Here is an 18,217-nt window from a genome sequence, read left to right on the forward strand (position 1 = left end):
GATCAGTCTGTCCGAGTGTTCCAAGCTATTCAGGGTGAGGCTCACTGAAGTCCCCACCCACCTTGCATTCTGACTGAAGGATAATGTCATTCAAGCTCAAGTTCATTGAAATCTCATTGTACATGCATAAACCAATGAAACAGCGTTTCTCCAGACCACGGTGAACACAAATGCACACTCAGCACATAGTACATAGTAATCACATATAGTCAAGGATATAATTTAAAATAAATACATATTTTGGAATGATTTACTCGGTTACAGGATATCTTGCAGCCTGGCAATCCTGATTATAATGATGCTCCTGCATCACCTCCCTTATGATGGTGGGTCAAAGATACTGTGTATTGGATTGAAAGGGTCCTTGAGCATTGTTTTTGGTGAATGTCGTCAGTAAGGAAGGGGAGAGAGCTGCAAGAGAAGGAAAATATTGAAGTAAGCTGTAAACCCAAACAAAAGTAGGAACAAGATTTAAACATAAAGATAAAAAATGAAATATGGGAAAAGCTATGCTCTAGAACTATGAGAAATACAATAAACACGAGGTTACGCATGATATAATATAATCGGTTACCACGCCCCAAAAGTTAAATAAATGGGACCCAACAGTATCAGACAGGTGTTTTCGCTGTAAGAAGGAAACGGGAACAACAGTACATGCAATTTGGGCATGTGAGGAAGTGGGAAAGTTTTGGGAAGATCTAAATCAGGTATTAAATAAAATCACAAAACAGCAACGTACCAAAAAATCCAGAGATCTTTCTTCTAAGTAATATAAGAAGTAAAGAATTAGGTCTCAAACTGGATGAAGCGCAAAAAAGATTTATTATGATAGCCTTAGCTGTAGCAAAAAAATGTATAATGTCAACTTGGAAATCGGAAGAGAGCCTGAGAGTACAGCAATGGTACATGGAAATGAATAAATATATTCCATTGGAAAAAATAACATATAATTTAAAAAATAAAGTCACATATTTGAACAAATTAGGGAACCATACAGGGAACACAACAGAGAGAGCTTGCCTCGGACCTCCACCCCCTAAAATGATAAGAAGACAAAATGACCTGATCCAGTGTGTAAAAGTAGATGATACAATTTTCTTGTTTATTTTCATTGTGTGATGACATTGTTTAATGGGTTTATTGTATTGTATATGTTGAACATTTAATGGGTTTGGAGGGTGGTGGGAAGGAGGGAGGGAAGGGAGGGGACAAAGGGGAGAAAATGACACTGTATATTCAAGAGGGAAATGTTTGTGTGTATTTTGGTTAATATGGTTCATAGTGTGAAAAATAAAAAAAATTTTTAAAAAAAAGTAAGGAAGGGAAGATCCAAGTGAGGTGATTTCACTTTCATTTCAAACTGAGCTCTTGTTGCTGCACTCAGTCAAATCTGCTTTGATTTAGACAGTTACTCTCAACTCCCCACTTCTGCCTGCGTTTGGACCAAGCTTTAGACCTCGAGGTCCTTTCACTGACAAGCAACATTGAAACAACACAAACTCGTGTCACTGACCAGTCCAATAAGAGCCTGGCTACGTGACTGGTGTCCCATCCATCAGCCAAAAAAATTTGCCCCGTCGCTGCAGAGTTCCACGTGATTCACCGACTCGTGCAGGATTCCTGCTGTAGGAATGAATTGTCTTTCCGATCAGTGGGTCTTCTGGTCGAAGTCACTAGGGATGGATAGTACTGCCTGGGCAAGTAATCATGCCAGGCTGTGGGGACTCAACGTCAGGCTGAGGGGCTGATATAGACTGGCCCATGGGAATCAGGACCGGAATCCGTGAGGCTGCCGATGGCAAGCAGGGCTCCTGTGGGACCTTGGATGTGACAGATTCCTTATTGTATCACAGGGGGTTGGAAATTGCATGTACTGTTGGGAGCTCAGGGTCACTGCTGTTATAGACAGGAGGCGAATCCATGGGTACCCGGTGTCTCCAAAGGGATTCCCTTTGGATTCTCTTTCTCTTGTCGGTGGGGGCTCCAGGCCAGTGGTACCTCTTTGTGTATCTTTAAGTGGAGGAAAACTTGACGAATTTTATATATTATGTGCATGAAAACAAAGAAATTTTGAATTTTAAATAATCTCGTTGACAGAATGGTAACTGAAGACAATTATTTCCTAGTTCAGAAACTCGGGGGCACTCAGCTGAAATTGACGATGACATTGCAGAACTATGGCAAAGCTCTGTTCAAACCATTAAAGTAAGTTTCATCCTTGGACACTTGGGAATGGTTGGGGTAAAATACGATGGTCTGCAGACACTGTGATTGTTGTGAAATGCTGGAGGAACTCAGCAGGTCTTGCAGCATCCATAGGAGGTAAGGATTACTGATGTTTCAGGCCTGAGTGAAGGTATGAGTGAAAAGCAGGCAGGCATCTGAATAAAAGGGCAGAGGGAGGAGCACAGACCAACAGGTAAAGGCGATAATTGGACATGGATGGGAGAGGAACGTGAAAATTGATGGAGAGGGGTAGGGTGGCTCTGTGAATGCAGAACTAGAGGAATGGAGATGGAGGGAAAGGGGGAAGAGAGAAAGACAGAGCTAGAGAAAAGGACGGAGGGAAAGGGAGAGAGCTAAGGGAAGGAGACGTAGAGAAAGGGGAAGGGGAGAGACAGGTAAGGTCATTTCCTGGTGAGATATGGGGCTGAATGCATCTTCCAAGGCTGCCTTCCTCATTACCCTCTGCCTTCAGAGAGGGGTAGTGACTGCTTGCACTCAACTTCAACCCCCCCTCCACCCCCAGGATCTTCCAAAGACAGATTTCCCTGGCATTAACTGCTGCCGATTAGTTCCTGCCTTCCCAGCGGATCAGTCGGCCTGGAGGATTTATTTTTAAGTAGCCATAATCCATCCTGCCCAGACCCAAGATCCCCCGGTTCCTTGCTGTCGGTCCCACCAAATCTCTCTGCATTCTCCCAAGGAATCTACTAAGGTCTTGGGCTGAGGCAGTAAGGCATGAAATTCTAAGAAGATGATAATCAATCCCCCAGATTTTTGAAAGTGACGATTAACTGTGTATCATAAATGTTGTGCAGGCACTGAAATTCTGACTTGCTGTAGCTAAACAGGTATTTTGTTGGGAAAAAAAGCAACTGAAACAACTACTACAACAGTAAACTTAATTAAATACAAAAAAAGGTAATAAATATTCTATTCACATTTGACTACAGGAAATTTATCAATAAGATTGAAGGAGTGCAGAGATTAACTAGATATTGCTGGGACTTGAGGAACTGAGTTAGAGGGAAAGATTAAATAGGTTAGGACTTTATTCCCTGGAGCATAGAAGAATGAGGGGAGATTTGATAGAGGTTTACAAAATTCTGAGGGGTATAGACAGAATAAGTGCAAGCAGGCTTTTTCCAGAGGTTGGGTGACACAACGACTAGAGGACATGGGTTAAGGATGAAAGGTGAGATGTTTAAAGGAAACATTAGGAGGAACCTCTTCACACAGAGAATGGTGGGAGTGTGGAACAAACTGCCAGGAGGGCTATGGGCTGGGTGAAGGTCAGTGGGACGAGGCAGAAAAATAGTTCGGCACAGACTAGAAGGGCCTGTTTTTGGTGCTGTAATGTGCTGTAATGTCCTGCTATTTCCCAGCTGGGAAGTCCTGATTTTGATGCTTCTGTACCTCCTCCCTGATGGAAGTGGGTCAAAGATATCTTGGAGCCAGTACCATCAGAAAGGAGATACAGGATGGAAAGGGTCCTCGATAATTCCTTGAGCCCCATTTAAGCAACGTGTTTGTTAAATGTCATCAATAGAGGAAAAGGGAGACCCCAGTGATCTTCTTGGCTGTTTTGATAATCCTCTGTATTGACTTCCAGTCCGATGCTTTGCATCTACCATCCCACGTAGTGATGCAGCCAGATAGGACCCTCTCAATTGTTCTCCTGTAAAGGGTTGTCTAAATGGGGGCTGGTAGTCTTGCCGTCCTCAACCTTCTTGGGAAATGTAGAGACTTGATCTGATTAATGAGGAGGTGTGGGTCCAGGATAGGTCATCTGTCATATCTGTCTGTTCATGTCATTTAACAACTTTTGTTTCCAACAGACAGACTCGGGATCAGGAAACATCACCAGATCTTTTTTACTTCTCTGATTTTGAGAGACACAATGCAGAGATTGCTGCCTTTCACTTGGACCGGTGAGTAGGGAATAGGCGAGATTGTGAGCTGGGCACATTTACAATAAATAGATCCAAACTAATTAATTAAATGGAGTAGGATGTGCCAGCCACTGAACATTGTGGAGCTGTAACAGCTGAGATGATGGACCCCAAGGTTGATAATCAGTGTGGTGCCATGTAGAGTCATGGAGTCACCCAGCAGGGAACCAGGCCCTTCAACCCCACCTTCCCATGCTGACCAAAATGTCCCTCCTACACAAGTCCCACCTGCCTGTGTTTGGCCCACATCCCTCTCAACCCATCCTATCCATGTCTCTATCTAAATGTTTCTGAAGTGTTTCAATAGTCCCTGCCTCAACCACCTCCTCTGGCTGCCCGTTCCACATTGTCACCGCCCTCTGTGTAAAACAGTAACCTCTTGGGTTCCTGTTAAACCTCTCCTTCCTCACCTCTGTCCTCTTGTTACCGACTCCCTTATTCTGGGCAAAAGACTCTGTGCGTTCACCTGATCTATTCTGATTTTGTCCTTCTCTGATCACCCCCTCATCCTCCTGCAATCCAAGGAATAAAGCCCCAGCCTGCTCAACCTCTCTCCCTGTAGCTCAGGCACCTGAGTCCTAGCAACATCCTCCTAAATCTTTTCTGCACCCTCTCCAGCTTGACGACATCTTTCCTGTAGCACGGTGACCAAAACTGAACACAATACGCAAAATTGGATCTCACCAACATCTTATACAACTGCAACGTGACCTCTTGACTTCTATATTCAGTTCTCTGACTGATGATGGCCAATGTGCAGAAAGCCTTTTTGACCACCCTGTCTACTTGTGACACCTCTTTCAAGATACTATATACCTGTGCTCCCTGATCCCTGCTCTCCAACACCCTATCATTCAGTGTGTAGATCCTACCCACGTTAGACCCCCCAAAATGCAACCCCTCACATTTCTCTGTATTAAATTACATTGACCATTCCTCTGCCAAGGTGCCCAACCGATCAAGATCCTGCTGGAATCTTTGGTAACCGTCTTCACTGTCAACAACCCCAGACACTTCAGTGTCATCTGCACACTTGTTAATTATGCCAGGTACATTTTTTATCTAAATCACTCATGTTGATGACAAACAACAATGGTCCCAGCGCCAAACCCTGTGGCACACCACTCGTCACAGGCCTCCAGTCCGCTAAACAACCTTCTGCCACCACCCTCTGCTTTCTTCCACGAAGCTAATTTTCTCTTCATTCTGCTCTCTCACCTTGGATCCCATGTGACCTTTCAGAGCAGCCTACCGTGCCAAACATAGAACATTCCAGCACAGTACAGGCCCTTCAGCCAATCTACTCCACAACAACCTCACACCCATCCAGGATCCTGCCTAATTTGTTTAAATGTCCCTGTTGGACCATTCTCCGCCACCCCTGGGAATGCATTCCAGGTACTCACAACTCTCTGTATAAAAAACCTACCTCTGACATCTCCCCTGATCTCTCCTCCCCTCACCTTAAACCAGTGGTTCTTAACTTTTCTTGGTCTAAGGCCCACCTGGCTTCTGGCCTAACAAGCCATGGCCCACTAGTGGCAATGACTGAGCAATATTTCCAAGTCAAAGGCAGCTCTGTAAGAAACACATCTTTATCTAATTTAAAGTATTTTATTTAACATTTTTTTAAAAATCAAAAAAAACATTGCAAGCAAAACTCCCAGTCAAAATCACAGCTCGAGCCACTCTAATGAGACCCCTGTTCCTGAATCCAGAAAACACGCACTTCTGAATCTGTCTTGTGTGGATAGCACCAAGCAGCTTATATTGAGAGACAGCAAGATGACCTCACTAGCTCAGTGGCAGATTGCTCATCACCCCACCCAAGGTCACCCGGGAGGACTGAGACGTGACTAGACCCACCCTGACTTCGGTGGGTTGGGAAGTCCCTGTGACCATGGTTGGGAACCACTGTCTTAAACCATCCTCCTCTGGCATTTGCTATTGGAACCTTATTGAGTGCCTTGCTGAAATCTCTGCATACAGTGTGATTATATTTCTGGTGCTGCTCCTGCATGCCTTACTCTTGAACCCGGATGGAACCCCGGCTTCGTGGCAAGAGCTGTGATGAGAAAGACCAGGTCAAATACTTCCCTCTCTGCCGCCATTGCTTGCACCTGGATCCTGGTGGAAGTTGCCACCTCACCACATTGATGGAGGATGTCCTCCGTGGGCAGGTGCACAGGGCCGCAGAGCACCAAGGTTCACCTCGTTGTCTCTCCTTTCAAGGATTTTAGGTTTCCGCCGGATTCCCCCAGTCTCTGGTCGACAAGTCAACGTGGTGAAGGATATCAAAGAACTGACAACTGATGGACAACTTGAGCGGACCTTCTTCACATCGCCAGGTGTCCAGCAAGTGCCGATGGTGGAGGGGTGGGGGGCATTGGTGCTGGGGAGAGAGAATCTGGATAATGGGTCCAAGAGACCCCCTTGGTTTGGTAAGAGAACAAGATGAGAGTTGGGCTTGAGCAGTGTGAGGGAATGTGCATTGTACTGTGGGAAAGGGAGAGGTGATAGCCCTGGGACCTGGCAATATGTTTTTGGGACACTGGGTCTCCGTAGTAGCTGAAAGGCTCGCAAAAGGAGCAGAACTGAGCCTGGACGACAGGTAGCAATGTACAGGGCTAAAAAGTGATTCTGTGACTACAGAACGAAACAGTGATCTGTTGCTGGGCAAGGGTGTGTGAAAGAAGTGAAGGTTTCATGGGAAAGATAAAAGAGAGATTGCAAGGGAGAGGAAAGTGGGGGTATGAGGATGCAGTGAGAGGAGTGTGGAGAGTGAAAGGCTGAGGGGAGAACACAGGGAATTTTGTAACAGAGGGGTGGGGGGAGAGATAGAATGTAGGGCTATTGAGAGTGAAAATAGCCGACAATGAGAACGTTAAGCAACAAGTGTATTGGATATGATGTGGGCTACAGGAGGGGATTTAATTTTTAAAATTTTAAAAGGCCCTTCCCACCCATGAGTCCATGCTGCCCAATTACAACCAATTAACCACCAACTTCAGTACGTTTTTGAGGGTGGGAGGAAACCAGAGCACCCAGACCCATGCAAGTCACAGGGAGAACATACGAGCTCCTTACAAACAGCAGTGGATTTGAACCCGAGTCGCTGGCACTGGAATAGAATTGTGCTAACTGCTACGCTGCCCGGGTTACTGGGAGATGGGTGGGTGGCGGTGGTCTGACTGTGAGAGGGGAGCCCAGGGTGATTTTCTGCCAGGCGATGTGGAGATGGAGCCAGCCTGTGGTTCTGGATAAGTGAGCATCGTCCGTCCCTTCCTTTCAGCCAACAATGTTTGTTTCTACGGCACCTGCTCCTATTATTGCAACATGGAACACCCTCTCTGTGGAAAGCCGGAGATGATGGAGGGCTCCATGGCTGCCTACCTGCCCGACGTCACCCTGGCCAAGCGCCTGTCCTGGAGGAATCCTTGGAAACGGTCATACCACAAAACCAAGAAAGCCAAGTTAGTGCATTGCCAAAACCCATGGGAACACATCCCCTCCCACACTGAAACCAGTGGTTACGCAATTCGTAGCACCCTTCGAAGTATCTCACTGTAGAACCATAGAACCAAATATGGCCCAATTCAAGAGGCCAATGACCCCAGCTCAGAATTGTCCTAGTCACTCACCAAGGCTTCCACTGCCCCCATTGTCAGATCCCATTGAACTTGTGTTTATTATTTTTAATTCAATGAAGTTTACGATAATGGTTTAAAATTTTAAATGTTAAACTTTGCATTTTACATTTTAAATGTAGACATACAGCACGGTAACAGGCCCTTTTGCCCACGAGCACGTGCCGCCCAATTACACCCAATGAACCTAAGTTTTGAAGGGTGGAAGTCCATGCAGACATGGGGAGAACGTACAAATTCCTTACAGACAGCATGGGAGGGAGACCCTGGTGATCCTCTCTGCCGTTCTTATGGTCCTGTGGAATGACCTCCGATCTATTTCTCTGCAGTAACCGTCCCACACTATGTGGCCGACGTAACTGGTGCTACATTCACCCTCATCCGTGCTCTGTCACGTTGTGGCTGCCTCTTCAACCTGTTCCTAGATGGACAACCTCACCCCTGTCATTGCCAGGCCTACCTCACTCTCTTCTTGCCTTTCTGTCTGTTGCAGGTGGGAAGTGAACCCTAAATATTGTGATAAAATTAAAAGAACTACACCGTACAACACCGGAACGCGGCTGGTTGACATCATGGACATGACGATTCTCGACTTCCTGATGGGTGAGATGCCTTGGCAGATAGAACATAGAACATTCCAGTACAGTATGGGCCCTTCGGCCCATGATATTGGGCTGACCTGTGTAAACCTACTCCACAATCTAAACCTTCCCTCCCTCACACCCATAACTCTTTATTTTCTTGCATCCATGTGCCTAAGAATCTTTTAAATGTTCCTATTGGACCAGCCTCCACCATCACCCCCAGCAATGCCTTCCAAACTTCCCCTTGTCATCTCCCCAAATCCTTCCTCCATTCACCTTAAACAGGTGCCTCAGGATAAAGGTGTTGCCTGACCACCCTACCTCTGCTCCTCATAATCCTCCAGGGATAATCACTACCCTGTTACTGCAGGAAGGCACCCACGTTTGTGTGAGGTGCGGGGCAATGTGTCCGTTGGTGGAGGTGTGAGTGCAGTGTGCCAGGCAGGGACTGGGCATGGCAGATGTGTGGGGCATGGGGCAGCCTCCATGGAAAGTTGGGCCAAGTAGAGGACTGTGTGGGTGGGTGTGTGTGTGTTGGGGGGTGGGTGTGGGTGGTTGTTAGTGGGTTGGTGTATGGGTGTGTGTGTGTGGGGGGGGTGTGTGAGTGGGTGTATGGGGGTGTGGGCGGGTATGTTGTGGTGGGTGAGGGGTGTATTTGTTCACCCAAAAGATGGGAGTGATTTAAAATTAATGCAGTGTAAGTGGTCAAGAACAGTGGGAAAATGAAGATTGGGAAAATGTTAAAAAGCAATAAAGAAAGGAGAGACATATTGCAAAAGTAAAATAGCACAGAATATAAAAGCTGATAGCAAAAGTAATTATAAATATACTAAGCAGAAAAGATTCTTAACAATAAACCTTGTTCTTTAAAAGAGGACGAGGTTATTAATGGTAATGCAGAAGTGGCTGAGGACTTGAACAGGTATTTTGTGTCAGTTTTCAGTGATATGAGGTTATCCATTTTGGAACAAAAAATAGTAGAATGGACAATTATTTAGAAAGTGAAAATATTCTAGCCAGCTGTAGTGCAGAGAGACCTGGGAGTGCTTGTGCACGAATTGCAGGAGCTAAATACAAAAGTCTGCAGAAGCTGGGTAAAAATACAGAAATACTCAAGTCTCGCAGCGTTAATATTACCAACGTTTTGGGCATGAGCCCTTCTTCAAGGTATGAATAAAAGAAGAGAGGAAGGCATCTCTCTAGAAACCGCTTGGTGCTTTACCTCTGCCAACTATAAGGCTCCACCACGTCTGCCTGCCCACAGCCGTTAGAGCACCCGTGACCACCAAGCCTCTTTATTGGTTTGGCAGGAGCGTGGGGACACGATGGATCTGCCTGGACAATTGAGTTTGCAGGATTGTGAAACAATGAGGTTGGAGGCTGTGGTAGGGAAATGACCAGAAGTGAAGAGTTCACAGATGGAGTGTGAGATGGTGGTTCGATGAGTTTTGGAGGGGTTTTGTTGGAGGGGTAAGTAAGGGGAGGTGTGTGGGAGATACTTCTTCTTTTCTTTGGCTTGGCTTCGCGGGCGAAGATTTATGGAGGGGTAAATGTCCACGTCAGCTGCAGGCTCGTTTGTGGCTGACAAGTCTGATGTGGGACAGGCAGACACGGTTGCAGCGGTTGCAGGGGAAAATTGGTTGGTTGGTGTTGGGTTTTTCCTCCTTTGTCTTTTGTCAGTGAGGTGGGCTCTGCGGTCTTCTTCAAAGGAGGTTGCTGCCCGCCGAACTGTGAGGCGCCAAGATGCACGGTTTGAGGCGATATCAGCCCACTGGCGGTGGTCAATGTGGCAGGCACCAAGAGATTTCTTTAGGCAGTCCTTGTACCTCTTCTTTGGTGCACCTCTGTCATGATGGCCAGTGGAGAGCTCGCCATATAACACGATCTTGGGACGGCGATGGTCCTCCATTCTGGAGATGTGACTTACCCAGTGCAGTTGGATCTTCAACAGCGTGGATTCGATGCTGTTGGCCTCTGCCGTCTCTAGTACTTCGATGTTAGGGATGAAGTCGCTCCAATGAATGTTGAGGATGGAGCGGAGACAACGCTGGTGGAAGCGTTCTAGGAGCCGTAGGTGATGCCGGTAGAGGACCCATGATTCGGAGCCGAACAGGAGTGTGGGTATGACAACGGCTCTGTATACGCTTATCTTTGTGAGGTTTTCAGTTGGTTGTTTTTCCAGACTCTTTTGTGTAGTCTTCCAAAGGCGCTATTTGCCTTTGCGAGTCTGTTGTCTATCTCGTTACAGAGTGATACAACAAGCGGGTGAAGCTGTGCTAATCGAATCAGAATTTATTGTCATGAAGTACATTGTTTTGCGGCAACATAACAGATGAAACATACAGTAAAACCCCTGTTATCTGGCACCTGAGGATTGGTAGATGCCAGATGTGAATTTTCTTATTGCTTGAGATTGCATGTTGCGTGAATTGGTAAACTAATGGCAAGACACACCAATTTTAAACGTCTATATTTTTTACCTATTTATTTTCTGTGTTTTTGAGGGTGTTGGTTGCTTGAATTCCAGATAACAGCAGTTTTACAGTTTTGCTATAAATTATATTAAAAATAAATTAGTGGAAAAGAAGAGAAGGTGAGGTGGTGTCTGTGGTTCATTGATCATTCAGGAATCTGATGATGGAGGGGAAGAAGCTGTCCTTGTGCCGCTAAGTGCTCGTCTTTGGACTCCTGTACTTTCCCAATGGTAGAGTGGTGGGGGTCATTGAGAACAGAGGCTGCTTTCTTCAGACATCACCTCTTGTAGATGTCCTCATGGAGTGAAGACTGGTGCCTGTGATGGCGCAGGCCAAGTTCACAACCCTCTGTAGTCTTCTGGCCTGTGCATTGACACCTCCGTACCAGACAGTGACGCAACCAGTCTGAAGGCTCTCCACAGTCTACCGGTAGGAATGTGGTGATATACCAAATCTCCTCAAAACCCCTCATGAAATATAGCCACTGGTGAGCCTTCTTCATGAATGCTTCAACATGGAGGCCTCAGGGCAGATCCTCAGAGAGAAAACCTGCGCTAACATAATTTGAATTCACGCTGCGTCTCTGCGTCCTTTTGACAGGTAACATGGATCGACATCACTATGAAACGTTCCAGAAGTTTGGCAATGACACCTTCCTCCTTCACCTGGATAATGGTCGCGGGTGAGTGAGAGTTAGTGGGCGCAATATTCACGGGTCAATAACGGGGAAAATTCACCAAGGAAAGTGCAAAAATTGCTATAAATTACATTTTCATAAATATAATATTTAACAAATAAATAATGTGTGCAAAAGAAGAGAGAAAGTGAGGCCATGTCTCTGGGTCACTGCCCGTTCAGGAATCTGATGGCAGAGGGGAAGAAGCTGTTTTTGCACCATTGCTCGTGTGCTCGTCTTCAAGCTCCTGCACCTCCTTCCTGATGGTAGCAGAGTGAAGAGGCCATGGCCTGGGCAGTGGGGGTCCTTAAGCCACTGCCTGACAGCAATCAGGTTGAGCTCATGAGCTCATTAGAGGAATTACACCTTATATTCCATCTCTGCAGTCTCCAGCCAGATGGCGTCAACGTCGACTGTGGGAATTTCTGACGCCCTCTACCCTTGTTTCCATGACCCCATCTCATTTTTCTTTCCCTGGCCCCATTCCTCCTTTTTGCTCCCTAGCCCTTCCACCTGCCCGCAACCCATCCCTTCATCCCCCCAGCTCCCCATCCCTTCCCTTCCTTCCTCCAATCAGAGTGCTGTAAATAAATTTTATTTTAATCTCTCTCCTCAGCTTGAGGGAATTTAGGAGCCAACTAACCTACCAACGCCCATACTTTTGGAAGGGTGGGAGGAAACCAGAGTGCCCAGAGGAAACCCACACAGGTCACAGGGAGAACGTGCAAACTCCAGTCCAGCCAGGGGGCCTTGATGTCAAGGGCAGGTGCTTTCACTTCACCACTGGAGTTCATTCATCCTCCTTTGGAATAAGGTTGTAATAAGGGCAAGAATGGCATCACGTTGGCAAAAGACAAACTGAGGAGGTTGTTGCTCAGTAGGGGCTGATTGCTAGCAATGTTGTCTATTCAAGCTTCACTGCTGATTCAGTGTAGACTAATGGGGAAGTACTTGGCCAGCTTAGAATTGTCTGGACAGCACACACCTGGGCTATATGCCACATTACATGTTCGATGCCAATACTATGCCCCCAATGCAACAGCTTGACAAGGGAGTGTCACGTTTTGGAGTACGTCTTCAGTACAAGAGTGGGACGGTTCTTATTATCAAGTTTGGGCGCTACTGACAGAAAATGTTGGAAGGGATTTGGTTTTACCTGGACAACCGATCAAGATCCCGCTGGAATCTTTGGCAACTTTTATTTAAGTAAGTTGTTTTGTATGTAGTTTATAAAATTCATAAATAAAATAGTGTAGCAGTTAGCGCAGCGCCATTATGGCACCAGCAACCTGGGTTCGAACGGGCAATGTAAACAGGCTTTTTCCACTGAGGGTGGGTGAGACCAGAACCAGAGGACATAGGTTAAGGGTGAAAGGGGAAAAGTTTAGGGGGGGCATGAGGGGGAACTTCACACAAAGAGCGGTGGGAGTGTGGAATGAGCTGAAGTGGTGAATGTGACTCAATTTTAACATTTAAGAGTAATTTGGACGGGAACATGGATGGGAGAGGGATGAAGAGATATGATCCAGGTGCAGGTCAGTGGGTCTAGGCAGTATAATACTACAACATTGACTCGAATGACCTGATTCTTCTCCTATTGTGGTGTTATGGGAAGAGTTGACTGGGGGCGGGGATAGGAGGGGATGTTTGACAGAAAACTGAGTACAGGAGCGGGTAATAGACAGATGGAAACAGATCGGGGTGGGAATTTCTGTACCTGAATTTGGAAAATTTTGGGGTTTGAGGCTATCTGGACAGAATATGATGTGCTGCTCCTCAAGTTAAAGTTTGGCCTCAACTTGGCAAAGGACAAGGCCAATGACAGACATATCCATGTGAGGATGGAGAAGGGGATTACCATGGCTGCCTGCCGTGGCTCCACAGATGGAGAGCAGGTACTCGGTGAGGCCACACCTGGTTGGCGTTTGGGCACACCGGGCACAGGTTGGATGGGTTACAGTGAAACTCGAAAATCTTCAGATGCTGTGATTGTGGTATAAACACAGAAATGCTGGAAGAACTCAAATCAATTTTATTATCATTTAATTGTACAACTACAACCCGACAAAACAGCGTTCTCCGGTCCTCAGTATAAAACGCGCAGACACACAACCAGACATCACACAGGTACAAACAATATGCATGCAGGACAAGTATTTCATCTATACACAAAAATAAATAAATATCGCTTCATGAATATGAGTGTTTCGGAGGGTCAGTGCGAGCAGTTCCTTTGGTCGTTCACCATTCTCACTGCCTGTGGAAAGAAGCTGTTCCTCAGCCTGGTGGTGCTGGCTCTGATCCTCCTGGATCTCTTCCCTGATGGGAGCAGCTGAAAGATACTGTGTGCAGGGTGGAAGGGGGTCCTCAATGATTTTGTGCGCCCTCTTCAGCCAATGATCCTGTAGATCACATTGATGGGGGGAGGGGGAGACACCAGTGATCCTCTCTGCCTCTCATGATCCCTTGGGTTGACCTCCAATCCATTTCACTGCAGCAAGTGTGATGCAGGAGGCCAGGAAACTCTCAATAGAGCTCCTGTAGAAGGTTGACTTAATGGCTGTCGCACCTTGAAGAAGGGCTCTGGCCCGATATGTCAGTTACGTTTCTTTACCTCCTATGGGCGCTGGAAGACTTACCGAGTTCCTACAACATCTCTGTGCTTTTATGGCTCTGAACCTGTCTCACCTGTAGGTGGATCTGGGTGGAGGTGAGAAGATGGGGAAGATGTAAGGATGTATTGGACCTTCTGTGGTTCCAGTGGGAGGTGTCGCAGAGGTGGATGGGGAGGGGGTTGAGAAGCTGGAAGGTTGTCAGGACTCAGTGCCTCGGCAGTATCCGGAGGCTGTTGCAGCTTTGGGTCTAGTAGATGGAAGACTGTGAAGGAGGGTAATGCACTGAGGTACACTGTTTCTATCTTCAAGGTTTGGAAGGCACTCTCATGACGAGCTCTCAATCCTGGCCCCTCTCCGGCAGTGCTGCAGGTAGGTCCCATATCCAGCCCTTCTGCTCATTCTCCGCTGCGCTGGAGCAGCTCTGGGAACTGGTGCCTGCACTGGACCAGTCTCTGCACTTTACTGAGGTGCACAATTCCGTTGGCTGCACCAATGCATTACTGCTTGTGAGGTGACCTCCTCCCAACTGGCTGAACTGTGACCCCCTCCCCTGTCACTGGCCTAGACTCCTACCCCTAGTCACTGCTTCAGCCCCCTCCCCTGTCGCTGCCCTGTGGTCCCTATCCCAGTCACTACCCCGTGACCCCTTCTCAATGGCCTACATGACCCTTCCCCAGTCACTGCCCTATAAACCCCTACCCCTTGCCACTGCTTCAACCCCTCCCCAGTCATTGCCCCATGACCCCTCCCCATTGGCTGACCTGTGACCCCTCCCCCAGTCACAGCCCCATGGCCCCTCTCCCATTTCCTGCAACCCCCTTCCTTCTAGAGAGGTAACTGGCGGTTGGTCCCAATGACGAGTCCCCCTCCTCTTGCAAAACACCCCCCCACCAAGTGCCAAGAGCCTGCAGCCAGTCCAAAATTAACCCCATGCTGTGCCGAGTTTAGGGTTGACGGGTGATGTTGTTTTGTTTGGGTGTGGGTCTTATCTGTGTGCCCAGAATCCGGCGAAGCACATTCCTCCGGCTGCAGCTGCTGTCCACCGACGCCTTCAGGCTCAGCGACGTCATGAGCGAGTCGCTGCAGAGTGACCGCCTGTCTCCCATCCTCGCGCAGCCTCACTTCTCCGCCCTCGACCGCCGGCTGCTCACCGTGCTCGAGACTACCCAAGGCTGCATCAGGCAACACGGAGAGGCCAGTGTGCTGATGGATGACCTGGGAGCCTGGCCAGTGACTCAGGACTGAGGTGGGGGCAGTCGGACTGTGGGGGTGCAAGTGCCCTGAGGGGGACCATGGCACCTTGTAATCATGGGGTTTGACTGGGCTGCAACTTTACCTGTTTAAATAAACTTCTTCCCTCACCCCCACCCCCTGCTGTAACATCTTTGCAATAATGTCACCTCAGCAGTTGCACATGGCCATTCCTCTGTTACATTCCATCGCGTTGAATACAACGTTACGGAGGCCCCATTAGGAGTACAGTAGTTCCCCTCCCCTTATCTGCAGGGAATACATTCCAAGACCCCCTAGCAGATGCCTGAAACTGTGGATCGTACTGAACTCTATAGAGGGGGTACGCTGCTTAACGTCCACAATATGTTCTGTGAAATTGGGCATTATGTGATGTGGATGTTATGTGACACCATATTGTATATTTAGCATAGCTATATGGGAAACTGTAGTGTACCTGTAAACTTTTTATTTTTAAGTAGAGATCAGTGTTGGGATCGACAAGAGGCTGTGGGGAGAGAGTGGGCAGTGGGATCAGAGTGGGTGCCAATGGGGCTTTGGGGAGAGAGGGGACAGTGGGATCAATGTGGGGATGGAGACGGGGCTATGGGGTAGATGCGGGGCAATGGAATCAGTGTGGGGACCAACAAGAGGCTGTGGGGAGAGAACAGGGCAGTGGGATCAGGGTGGGGATGGACATGGGGCTGTGGGCAGAGAGCGAGGCAGTGAGATCAGTGTGAAGGTGACACAGAGCTATGAGGAGAGAGTGGGATCAGTGTGGGGACCAAAACAGGGCAGAGACCGGGGCAGTGGGATCATTTTCGGACCACGGGGGTTGACCGCAGGTAACTGAAACCATGAAAGGTGAATCTGCAGATAAGGAGGGACTACTGTATTTTCTTTGTTCACTGCAGATTTTGTGAACCTCTGTTCATCCTGATCTTTGTTCTTTAACACCATTACAGTACTGAGTACAGGAATAAAACACGAAAATCTGCAGACACTGTGATAAAAGTAAAAACACACTGTGGAGAAACTCAGCAAGTCAAACAGCATACTTTATATAGCAAAGACAAAGATACATCACCAACGTTTTGGGCTTCATCAAGGCCTCAAGCCTGAAACATCGGTTATGTATTTTTTTCTTTGTTATATAAAGGACACTGTTTGACCTGTTCAGTACTGAGTGTAGACGTTGGGAGGTTACATTGCAGTTGTCTAAAGTGAGGTCCCATTTGAAGCATTGTGTTTAATTTTGGTCACCATGGTGCAGGAAAGATATCGTCAAGCTGGAGAGGGCGCAGAGAAGATTTACAAGGACTTGAGGGCCTGAGTTACAGGGAAAGGTTGAGCAGGATGGGGCTTTATTCCTTGGAGCACAGGAGGATGGTACAATGGGGACATTTGTCTCACTGAGGTGGACAAAAGCAGGAGAGGAATAGATTGGGTGAACACAGAGAGTCTTCTGCCCAGAGTCGGGGAATCGGTAACCAGAGGGCACAGGTTCAAGGTTGGGGGGGGGGGGGTGGGGAAGAGATTTAAAGGACCCTGAGAGGTAACTGCTTTACACAGAGGGTGGTGGGAGCGTGGAACGGGATTGTTGAGTCAGGTGCTATTGCAATGTTTAAGAAACATTTGGAGGCGTACATGGATAGGATGAGTTTAGAGGGGTATGGGCCAAATGCAGGCAGGTTAGACTGGTGGGGCGAGACAGGTTGGTCAGCATGGGCCTGTTGTGCCGAAGCACCTGTTTCCACACTGTGTGGGTCTATGACATCCCTTCTGTTGATAGTTAGATGGAAGGAGGTGTCAGAGGAAATGGAAGGGCCACAAGCAGACGCAATTTATAAGATATATATCGGTAGACAGGTTTTGAGGGAAATGGATATGACAATGTGTGTTATGAAGTGAAGTTAACAGAGCCAGGCTTCTCTCTTTGGAGCGACGAAGAATGAAAGGTGACTTAATAGAGGTCGACAAGATTATGAGGGGCTTAGATAGGGTGGCAGTGGCAAATATCAGAGGACATCTGTTGATGGAGTGTGGAGGAAAGTTTAGGGGAGACGCCAGAGGTAAGTTTTATTTACAGAGAGTGATGGGTGCCTGGAGTCCATTGCCAGGGGTGGTGGTGGTGGAGGATGGTACAATGGGGACATTTAAAGATTTTTAGACAGGCACATGGATGGGCAATAAAATAGAGGGTTATAGTGGTGAGATAGGATTAGATTGTTGTAGGCACAATGTTGTGGGCGGAAGGGCCTGTACTGCGCTGAATTGTATTATATTCCATGAAAGTGCAGGCAAATTGAACAAGCTCAGAAGGACCATTTGGCTAGCATGGACGAGCTGGGCCAAAAAGCCTGGTTCTATGATAGATCCTCCATCTTCATTCCCGTTTACCTTCTGAGCTATCATGGGAGCTTGGCCTGTGGCTCAGGACTGGGGGGGTGGGGTGGAGGTGGTTAGACTACAGAGGGACTGGGGGTGGGATGCGGTGGCGGGGTGTTTGATGGTTGCAAGGTGCTGCCTTTATAAATCCCCTCCTCTCGGAGACTTTGCAATGATGAGGGTTCGAGACCAAGCTGCAACTCTACCTCTGAGTCCGTATTTGTCAGGAGGGTGTGGCTGGAACTGCAACATAGTGCTGCATGGTCAAAATCACAAACGCTGAGGTAGCGTTGCATGGTGCGGATGTCAACGTGGAGGGAATGGTGCATTGTCAAAGTTTCAAACAGCGAGTAATGCCACGTAGTCGAGTAATACTACCGGTGTGACATAATATCAGAATTGCAATACGGAGAGGGTACTCAGAA

General features: G+C 47.5%; 1 protein-coding gene across 1 annotated transcript in view; it reads left to right on the forward strand.

Annotated features, from left to right (window-relative positions):
• LOC138748699 (extracellular serine/threonine protein kinase FAM20C-like) overlaps positions 1-15,541 on the forward strand; it is a 21,659-nt gene extending 6,118 nt beyond the window's left edge. Inside the window, exons 3-10 of the mRNA XM_069909311.1 lie at positions 2,130-2,208; positions 4,065-4,157; positions 6,411-6,526; positions 7,471-7,651; positions 8,319-8,428; positions 11,484-11,565; positions 14,484-14,543; positions 15,176-15,541. Coding sequence (XP_069765412.1) covers positions 2,130-2,208; positions 4,065-4,157; positions 6,411-6,526; positions 7,471-7,651; positions 8,319-8,428; positions 11,484-11,565; positions 14,484-14,543; positions 15,176-15,419 — 965 coding nt within the window. The 3' untranslated portion in view covers positions 15,420-15,541. The remainder of the gene's footprint in view (positions 1-2,129; positions 2,209-4,064; positions 4,158-6,410; positions 6,527-7,470; positions 7,652-8,318; positions 8,429-11,483; positions 11,566-14,483; positions 14,544-15,175) is intronic.
• Positions 15,542-18,217: the final 2,676 nt, after the last annotated feature.

The sequence above is a fragment of the Narcine bancroftii genome, chromosome 13 (genome assembly GCF_036971445.1).
Source record: "Narcine bancroftii isolate sNarBan1 chromosome 13, sNarBan1.hap1, whole genome shotgun sequence".
Classification (NCBI taxonomy): domain Eukaryota; kingdom Metazoa; phylum Chordata; class Chondrichthyes; order Torpediniformes; family Narcinidae; genus Narcine; species Narcine bancroftii.